This window comes from Triticum aestivum, chromosome 3B, assembly GCF_018294505.1.
Source record: "Triticum aestivum cultivar Chinese Spring chromosome 3B, IWGSC CS RefSeq v2.1, whole genome shotgun sequence".
NCBI classification, from domain to species: Eukaryota; Viridiplantae; Streptophyta; class Magnoliopsida; order Poales; family Poaceae; genus Triticum; species Triticum aestivum.
In genome coordinates, this window is record NC_057801.1 from 678,016,397 (window position 1) to 678,027,318 (window position 10,922).

The 10,922-nt window shown below is 46.4% G+C and overlaps 1 protein-coding gene across 1 annotated transcript; it reads right to left on the reverse strand.

The window, feature by feature from the left end:
* Positions 1–1,963: 1,963 nt before the first annotated feature.
* Positions 1,964–3,560, reverse strand: LOC123066046 (tyrosine decarboxylase 1-like). Its single transcript, XM_044489207.1, has one exon. It carries the CDS (start codon positions 3,494–3,496, stop codon positions 1,985–1,987), a length of 1,512 nt encoding a protein of 503 aa, XP_044345142.1. The 5' UTR covers positions 3,497–3,560; the 3' UTR covers positions 1,964–1,984.
* Between the last annotated feature and the right edge of the window lie 7,362 nt (positions 3,561–10,922).

A 10,922-nucleotide genomic window follows, 5' to 3' on the forward strand; every position in this document is an offset into this window, starting at 1 on the left:
GATGAAACTTCTTTACGTTAAACTGATAATTCAGGCCATAGTCCATTGTTCAGTTGTAAAGGAGTGTATCTACTTGTTGTAGGTGGAGTTCAACCTTAACAGGTCTCCACTAACATACTGGTATACAAAAATAGTGTTTGGAACAAAGGATAATATGGGCCCTTTGAGATCTGGTGGGGGATTGTTGAAATATGAGGGTGGGCCTAGGGCCCATGTAACAATTTCTGAAAAATCTACAAGAGCCCATGTGGGTTTTATGGCAATGGTTGCGGTGGGAAATTTAGTCTCACATTGATAGTTGGAGAGGAGTTGGACCTTCTTATAAGGGATTCTTTTCTACATGCTATTGGAGCTTGAGAATAGAAGTGGTTCACGCGCGCTCCTCCTCCGCCGCCCGCCTCGCCTTGTCACGAGTTGCGGGAATGAGTCGAGCCGAGCTCACACTTATGCGCTTATTTTTGTCGGTCAGGAACGGGGGGGTCTTCGACAGATGGGGCCACGATCTGAGACGTCTGATCGTGGGCACTCACCGACTCGGACGTGGGACCAGCCCACGTCTCTCCACGCGGTCGAGCCTATATATTGGAGGCGCTGGTCAACCCTAGCCGCCACGAGAATCGGATCACATCTCTGCCTTCACGCCCACTGTCATTCCTTTTTACTGCAGCTGCTGCCGTCGGTGATCTCATCCCATCCACCGCATACACGGTTGACCGAAGAGCAGGCCTCTGAAACCCCGTCTCTTTGTATCCCGTACGGGAGAGGGGCAATTAGGTTTTTGGGAAGCGTCTCCTACGCGACTGCTCACCGTCGTTCGTGCGCGTCCGCCTCGTCTTCATTGTCACCATGTCCACCGCCAACGAAGCCAAGAGGAAGGCCATCGAGGACGCTGCTGTTGTCGCCGCCGTCGCAGCCTCTGCCTGGCCGATCTGATGGAAACACGATTATCCCTCTCTTGTTAACTTCTGTCTTTGCAGTGCTAGCTATGTGCGTACATATTTCTATTAATAGAACAATATTTGTGCGTTGCAACGGGAGATAAATATTCTAGTACTTTAGCTTGTGATTTACCTGTCAATAATAATGCGATTGCGTAAATAAATGTTCATCAAATTCTGACCGTGAATTACCTTATATTTTGATTAAAAGTTTGGTAAGTAAATTAAAGTAAAATTGGTTCAGAAGGTAAGTAAATGAAGGTGATTGATTATCATATACATGGAAGGTTGGAGGAAGGGGTGGTGGGATGAAAGGTGAAATGAAAATCTTACGTTCTTTTTAACTAGTAGAGATATGCGTACTACTCACTCCGTTATTTTATATAAGGTGTATTTGTTTTTTGATAAAATTTTAAAATGTAGGGTGCATTTCTTCTAATTCCTCATAATTTCCTTGTTAGCCCTCCAGAAAAAAGGAAAGTATCTCTCTTCTGATTGTCTGTATCTCTCCTTGTAGTAAAAGAAGGAAAGTATCTCCCTGTCGACTGCATGTATCTCATATTTTTCTCGAGTAACTGATTTACTTGCAACTAACCAATAAATTTTTCAAAGGTAATTTCGTTCTAACATGTCTATAATTCGGTGACTTGGTCACCGTGTCAAAAATAATACACCTTACATAAAGGAACGGAGAAAGTGCATGCTAGTCTGGTTCGTAATTAGTACTCCCTCCGTCCGGAAATACTTGTCGTCAAAATGAATAAAAGGGGATGTATCTAGATGTATTTTAGTTCTACATACATCTCTTTTTGTCCATTTTAATGACAAGTATTTTCGGACGGAGGGAGTACGTCAGTAATTTTGTCACTGCCATGATCGTGATTGTTTCCTTGATTAGTAAAACGTACTTCGGTGGAAATGAATAAACAGAAAGGAGATACAGATTTCATATCTTTCATAGTGGTCATGTAGGAGCAAAGATTTACACCGGATACCCTGTGGATCTATTCCACTTGATGCTTCATGAATTCCATGTTCTCAGTATTTTATTTCAGCACGTTCCGTTCGTTTTGGAGTGCGCCGACTTCCTCGGCCTTCTCCCGGACAAGCTCCCACGTGTCGTGGACGTGCCGCATCTCCGTCATGGCTCCGCCCACGGCCATACGGATAACAAACTTGCCGTCCACCACGAAATGCGTCATGAACGCCCGCCCGCTGGCGTTCACCGCCACGAGCAGCCTACGGTTCAAGCCATCAACGGCATCGCCGTCGCCCTCGTGCCTTGGACGGAGGCGGAAGGTCACGAGGGAGAACCTCGTCGGCGCTACCACCTCGAACCGCCCGTCGGCCTCCAGCGCCTGCTCGAACCACCTGGCCATCTCAACGTGCCGCCGAACGTACGCCCGCATGCCCGCCCCGCCGTAGCGGCGCAGGACCACCCACAGCTTCATGGCGCGGAACGGCCGCGACAGCGCGATCTGCCAGTCCTTGTAGTCGACCACGCCCGCGCCTGCACTTTCTTCTGTGACGTTGCTGAGGTACTCTGGGTTGGTCGACAGTGCGGAGGTGAGCGCGGCGGGGCTCGCCACCCACAGGCAGCAGCAGTCCATGTTGGTGAGGAACCACTTGTGCGGGTTCATGCTCACCGAGTCCGCGAGCTCGGCGCCGTCGATGTGATGCTGGAACTCGGGGCAGATCAGGGCGCTGCCGGCGTACGCGGCGTCGACGTGCAGCCATATGCCGTGCCTCTGCGCCAGCTCGCCGAGGTCCCGCACCGGGTCGACAGCGCCGAGCCCGGTCGTGCCGACCGTGGCGCACAGGTACAGCGGCACGAGCCCGCTGGCCACGTCGGCCTCCACCGCGTCGCGGACGCTGGCCGCGGTGAGGCCGTAGCCCGACGCCGCCGTCGTCGGGATGATGCGGAAGTTGGACCGAGGGATCCCCACGATCCTCGCGCCCTTCTGGAACGTGCAGTGGCTCTGGTCCGAGGCGTACACCACCAGCCTCAGGATGCCCTCGTGGCCGAGCCTGCTCAGCGCGCGATCGCGCGCGGCCGCGAGCGTGCACACCACGGCCTCGCAGGTGCTCCCGTGCAGGACGCCGCCGCCACCGCCGGAGAAGAGGAAGCGATCCGGGAGGCCCACCAGCTTGCCCATCCAGTCCACCACGGCGCTCTCGAGCTCGGTGGCGGCCGGCGACGCGACCCGCATGAACGGCACAATGTTGAGCCCGGTGGAGAGCATCTCGCCGGCGAACCCGGCCGTGCTCGCGTTCATGGGGAAGTAGCCGAAGAACTTGGGACTCTGCCAGTGGGTCAGTGCCGGGACGATGTGAGTGCGTACCTCCTCCAGTATCACGTCCATCGGCTCACCGTTTTCGGGCGGCGCGTCGGGTAGAAGCGCACGGAGGCACCCTGGCAAGGCCTGGGGCTGGACCTGATACGTCTCGACGTCGCGGTAGTAGTCCGCGAGGAAGTTGATCACGGCGCGCGACTCCCCGGCGAAGGTCTCGGGGTCCAGTGACGATAGCGCGTCAAATGGTACTCCACCCGTCGCCATGGTATGTAGTGTCTCTGCGCTTGCGGGTTCGCGTACACGTGAGAAGGACACGGGTTGCTACTTTGTGATGAGCTCGAGCTTTTGGCAGTTGTACGTTACTACTGTGCGCATCGTGTATATATAGTACTACTAATGCAGTAGTTGTTATCCCTAATACTACCTAATAATTTCGCCAAGAAAAGCCGTAATAGCTATGTGCATATGTGTGTGCGTATTATGCATGCATGGGCTGATTGCCAGGCTGATCTGGTAGTTGTAAGATTTCTATTGTATAGGTATCCTATTTGTTGAGCACAGATCAAGTTAACAACAACCAGATCATAGCCATTGTGATCTATTCGGCTACTCTGCCTAACACCGCGGGCGGAGCTACATGTGTTTTTGGGTGTACAAATATACACCAATTATTTTTGCCAAGACGTTGGCAATTCATGTATAACACATTCATATGCACGAAATAAATTATAAAATCTACTCCCTCCGTTCCCAAATACTTGTCTTTCTAGGCATTTTAAATGGATTCAACATACGGATGTATGTTGACATATTTTAAAGTGTAGATTCACTCATTTTGCGCCGTATGTAGTCACTTGTTGAAATCTCTAGAAAGACAAGTATTTAGGAACGGAGGGAGTAGTAAATTTGTGATTTTTAGGGAAATATGTACACCCATTGTCTGGTGGCTGGCTCCGCCACTGCCTAACACCCACGCGTCCTGATGTATCCATCGAATGCTTCACCTATTTTCATACCGTTTAACGGCGAGTGATTACTTACCAAAGTAAAATGAGTTGCGTACCTGTCATCTCTTTTAATTTGCCACTTTCAAAAGTTTGAAACTTACTTGAAAATGTAACGTCCATAGGCATATAACATGCATGTACACCTGCATAATTTAGTGAAAAAATGCACATAGCCAAGAAAACGCACCTCTGGATAGCATACTACTATACGACTCACGGCCATATCAATTTGGTTTGTTATTAGTATATATACAATACATGTGATCATACTTTTTGCGCCAAATCTTACAAGTTGACATAGAATATTGATACAGGTGAATTTGTTTTGAAATACTTTCCTCAAATTTTATTTCTATTTTGAGAGACACTGCCTTACAATGAAAAATAATAATTCACTTCAATGTGACATACATAATTTCAAATCTAGGGTTTTGATCACTAGTAGACTAGGAGTACAGCCACCCTAGACGTGACAACTTGGATCTACACCCTATGCGGGAAATGAACTTGTGCCGACACGCCATTAGGAGGGTGATAATCTAGTTGTGCAGCTGCTATAACTTCATGAACACATGTGATGCATTTCCTCGTGGCTTAGTTGTCAGCAACAAATTTCATAAATCACTCTGATTCACGATTGGCGTTACCTTTAATTGGTTGCCGTTTACATACATGTATCGCGAAAGCAGCATGCATGCACGCCCATTATGGAGGCAAATGGAGGAGCAGATATCTTATGGTACAAAAAAGCTATACTATATCATAGAGTATCTGACTGGAGCCTACATGTCCTACTTGGTATAATTAGGCTGTGATACCAATGATATTGCTGACTTTATGAACCGGGAAGCTGTGGAAGTGCAAAGAGCTACTCTCTTCGTAGGGAGTCTTTCATATCCCACTAGCAAATAAAGCTTGCGAACTCCTACTTCTACGACAAATTCACATGCTTGCTTCCTTTCAGACACATAGAGTGAGGGGACACTGCCACATGGATGAATAAATACTAGTACATGTTGATTCCTTAGAGGGAATGAGTTGTTGTAGGAGTATTATGTGTAGCATATACCAGAATTGTAATTTAGACACGAACCGCTTTCATGCCAGGGCGACATGTTCTAGAGGAAGTGGTGGTCTTACTACCTTTGTCCTGATTTATTGGTTCCCTTTGTATTTTGTGCTAAATTTTGATCACAAATTTAACTAATAAAATGTTAGTGCATGTCACCAAAAATTATATCGTTGGATTTATATTTGAACTAGTTTATGATGGTAATAAAATGTTAATGCATGTCACCAAAAATTATATCGTTGGATTTATATTGGAACATAGTTTATGATGGTATAATTTTTGTGACATGCATTGATATTTTGTTAGTTAAATCCATGGTCAAAATTTAACAATCAATACAAAGAAGACCAATAAACCAGAACGGAGGTAGTACATAAAAATATTCATCAGCTTCACTCTAAGAAACTTGACGGAGTTATTAACAAAGTGGACTTTGATAAAGCTTGTGATAGTGTGAAATGACCTTTCTCGCGGCAAGCTCCTCACGTGAAGGGATTGGCTATGTTCGCGTCAGCTGCTGGAGAGGTTTGCCTAAGGTGGCAGTGTTGGGGTCACACTTAATAGTGACATCAGTCATTATTTCAAACTAAGAAGGGGTTGCAACAGGGGATCCTATGTCGCTAATTCTCTTCAACGTCATTCAGATATGCTCACAGTCCTCATTGTAAGGGTTAAGGAGGATGGACAGGCTGATGGCCTAATTCTATATTTTGCGGATGGTGGTGTGTTAATTCTTTAGTACGCAGATGACATCGTCATTTTTAAGAGATATTCTTCTTTGTACGCACCAAAGAAGTAGAGAGTTGGTATAAGCAACTATTCAGTTGTGAGGTGGGCCCACTTTCGTCTAGTTATCTTGGGATGCCATTCATCGTCGTAAACTTACCAATAAAGAGTGGAAGATCATCAAAGGCAGTCAAATAAAAACTATCAGTTGGAAAGGCATGCTAATGTCCCATGGTGGACGTTCGGTCCTTATCAATGCAATTCTCACAAGCGTATCTATACTTATGATATCATCCTTCAAAATACCAAAAAGGGTGTTTCAAAAGGTTGGATTGCTACATGTCCATATTCTTTTGGCAATGTGACAAGCATAAACGGAAGTAACAAATAGCCAAGTGTGACATTTTGTGTAGGCCAAAGGATTAAGGGGTTTGGGGATTGAGACCCTCGAAATTAAGAACAAGTGTGTCGTGGAATTGTCACGTCAGATGTCCTAGTGAAAGGACTTAGTCGTGGAGCCATCGCAGCTAGGAAGCTTGAAGGGGTTAATCAGGACAAAAGACACGAGAGGTTTTATACTAGTTCGGCCCCTTACGATGAAGGTAAAAGCCTACGTCTAGTTGTGATTGGGATTATGTATGTCTCGATAATCAGGAAGCAGAATCACTTGACCTAGCTCTCGAGTCGTTGTTTCGTATCTTGAATCGCCATCGGGTCGTCCCTTTATATACTGAGGTTGACGCCCACGGCTCTACAGAGTCCCGGGCGACTTATAGATTGTATCCGGCTCGGTCTCTTAATCTTTCTTGCCTTACAATACAAGTTACATGATCAAGGCGGTTTAACACTACGGGCCTTAGGTCACCTCTGGGCCGTTGGGCCTTTACTAAGACGCCGTCTTCAAGCTTGAGCTTCTGTCTTCAAGAATGCTTGTAAGTATAACCCGGCTCCTTATGGCGGGTCATACTAGTAGTTATATCCCCAACATTAGGCCCCAGGCTGATTTGAACTAGTTCATGTCAGCCTTCAACACTTAAGAAAAAGTTCTCCGCCTCTTATTTAAGAAGATTCATGTAACCCGCCATGACGTCACCCTTCAAATTTGTGGTAACCCGCCATGACGTCACCTGTCATAAATGTATGCTTTGTCCAACACATCTCAACGGATCTTTGTCTTAATGACCATCCGAAAATCGAGGCGCCTTTGTAGTTGGATAACTATGTTTTTCGGCCTCCTCGTTTTTCGCACCCACTTTACAGGTTTTTCCTGATAAATAGACCCGACTAGGTCTCCTCTCATTCTCTGTTTCGCATCTTCTTCCTCTCGCCCCCATCTGCCACTGGAGCTCCACCGCCGTCGCCACTGCGCCCTTCGTCCTCGTCGAGCTTGGCCGCTGCATCAATCTGATCTTGACCAGAGAACGGCAGCGCTCCTCCTTCACAGATCCTTCGCAGTAAGTTCTTCCCCTTTCCGCGCCATAGATCTGTATTAGGGCTAGCACGTTTCTCTGTACAGGCATAGTTCATCCGAGCTCTTGCATTTTTCTTGCCATGGCTTCGTCAGATCCGAAAGACCCCATAAATCTGATGCGGTTCGTATTCCGCATCCATTTTGATTAACAGTAATCCTCTTTTGCTTGTAAGAAAACCTCATCATAGCACATGAACTTCTCCGCGCTCTATTTTTAGGTCTAGTATTTTTTCTTTTTTGAACCTTTGTTTGATCCGAAATAATTACTGCAAACTGTGAAACTTGCTTGTTCTATACTTAGGAAAAATCCATAACTTGTTAGACTTGCTAGTCATGGCGGCTTTGACTGCCAGCTTAAGAAAGTAATAATCTGAACTTCCCCTGTTAGTTGAAATAACATTGATGGCTTTAAAACACTTATGGCGGCTTACGTAACCTGGATGGAAATATTCTTATACCATTAGGCCCCTTCATAAGTTGCCATAGTTCATTCCAGTAATATTTTTCCTGCCCGGCTTAAATTTGAACCAGCCTTATTTACCTTGCATTTAGGCTTTCAAACATAATGGCGCCTAAGGCACCTACCACTTGCAATTGGGTGAAATCCATTGTCACTGACAACACTTTAGATGACTTCGTCAAAACCGGCTATCTGCCCAAGAAAGAAGTCATGCCTTACCATGCTCCTCGCCCGGATGAAGAAATCCCTCAGCCCAAAGACAGAGAGGTTGTTGTCTTTAGCGATCATATGAACCGGGCTTTCACTCCTCCTGGTTCAAATTTTTTCAGAGACGCGATGAAGTTTTTTGACCTTCACCCACAAGACATCGGACCCAATTCCGTGTCTAATATCTGCAACTTCCAAGTATTCAGCGAGGTTTATCTTGGTGAAGAACCCAACTTACTGCTTTTCAGAGAGCTGTTCTACTTGAACCGCCAGACAGAGTGTGCCAGCGGTCAGAGCTTGGGACTTGGTGGGATTTCCATTCAGCGCCGCAGGGATGCACTTTTCCCCTATGCCAACCCGCCAAGCCATCCAAAAGATTGGAACATGACGTGGTTCTACTACAAAGATACCTCCCCGGCTGACGAGAATCCTTTGCCCGGCTTTCGTGCCCTCTGTCTTGACACCAATCATCATTTGCCAGACAAAATTACTTCCATAGAACGCAGATCCCTCTCTCCTACTGTAGCCAAGATCAAAGCGCTGTTGGGGAACGGGTTGACGGGCATTGACCTGGTTCGAGTCTGGCTCGCCTGGCGGGTTATCCCATTAAGCCTCCGCATCGTCTTAATGTGTGAATATACTGGCACCAAGAATGACCCCCTGCGCCATAGCTCTGTCGACTTACCTGCTGACGTTGTTGATGATATGACCAAATCTCTTCTCAACGAGACTCTGGCGAATTGTGGCAGAGTGGGTCTCGCTCCGTTCTGCAAAGACAACCCGGCTGCAAAGGTAGAAATCACCTTATATAAAAATGTTTAACTTATTTTCTTAATGCTTCACCCATATTCACAATATACTTAATCCTTGCAGGCGGGTGATAAATTTTGGAAAGTTAAATATGATCATGAAGCAGCTAAGAAAGCCAGGAAAGAAAAGAGAGCCACCAGGAAAGAAGCTGCCAAAAAGAAGGGCAAGAAAGCTACTGCTTCGGCTGTCAGGCTCTTCTGAGTCAGAGGTAGCCCTTGACTCCCTTGGTTTATTCTTTAATCATCTTATTGACTCTGATCATCAGCAGGAGGACACTGGGACAAGCTGTAGCAAGGCTGACGAGGTAACTATCCTTTCCTCCGACTCCGAGCCTTTGCCAAGACAGAAAATCCGCAGAGTGACCCGGAAAGTAAGATTTTCTTATCCTCTAGCTCATCATGATCCTCAATTTCTTTTGAAGAGGCAAATTCATGAGAGCCGGAGGTAGACCCGGACCAGCAAGGATGCGGAGCTCTCCTCCGGCTTACCAAATACTCCAAGGAAACGCCGAAACGAGGTTACCTCTATTTTAACTAAGTTTCTCCCCTTGGCGGGTCTCTTTCGTCAACCACTCAATTCCTCTGACTCGGATTATCAGGATACTTCCCCTCTCTCTGGCGAGTCATTGCAATCCAATCTGCCGACTTTCAAGACTGTACCAGGGTATAATAAACCACTCACTTTTGTAGTTATTGTAATCTTCTTACTTCTGTATTAATCTTTTGATTTGAATGCAGTGGTCAAGCTAAACCCAGCAAGAGGGTTAGAAAGAATAAACCGGTTGATGAGAGAGTCGCCACTGATGAGCCGGCTCTTGAAACAACCATGCCAGAGTCAAGCACTCATGAACTGCCACCTGAACCAGCACAAGATGTGTCACCTCCTAATGACTTGCCTACTGACCAAGGTGCTTCTGAGTCGGAACATCCCCAACCTCCGAGCCCAACCCGGACAGCTGATCCTTCCAATACGGATGTTGAAATCACGAGAACCGGCCATGTTGACCCGGGGAGGCCAACCATGCTGGCCAAATGCCCTGCTAAGGAAGAACTTCTGGATCAGCGCCGAGTCAAGATGGATGTCACCAATTATGCTCATATGAGTATTGGAGATGTCTTCTCCGGCTATATGAGCCAAGTGCACAACAACCGGAACCTCGAGATTGACATGGTGAAGCAGATGCATCATAAATTTGAGGTATAACCCATTTTGTCTTGTTTCTTATCCTTCAGTATGTTAGCCCCCAAGTCTACTGCTTAAGATACTTATGTTGTAGGCTTAGAAACAAAATTTTGACAACATAACAAAAGAACAAACTTCTAGCTTACCATGTAGTCCCCAAGGAGTGGCTTAACCAATATGATTGAGCCGGCTCTTTATAGATAGTCTTATGGGTCTTGTAAACAATGATATGCATTAGCCCCCAAGTGCCAAGTGTTATTGTTTACAAAATGCTTGGGACTTACTTATATGAATCACTATGTAATAAACCGTCGTAGAAAATAAAAAACTCTGCAAGACATTAGCCCCCAAGTGCCAAGTATGTTGCTGGCAAAATGCTTGGGACTTTAATACTGCATAAATAACTTACTTGATTGTACACTTGCACAGGCTACCACGAGTCAACTCGAATCGGAGGTGACCAATTTGAAGAGCCGCCTTGAATTCCAAGAGTCAGAACTTGAGAAGGCCAACAGTAAGTTCGAGTTCAGCGTTTCTGAACAGGATAAACTGAAGAAAGACTTTGAAACGGAAAAGAAAGCCTGGGCGGATGAGAAGACCGCATTGATAAGTCGAGCTGAAAAAGCAGAGGCGGCTCTTGAAGAAGTCACTGGAGAATTGTCCGGGTTAAGGCGCCATATTTCACAAATGGTCGCCGCCATCTTCGGTAAGTCGTCTTGCCGTTGTGTTCACATCGTAAGCCGTGCAATAGAGTA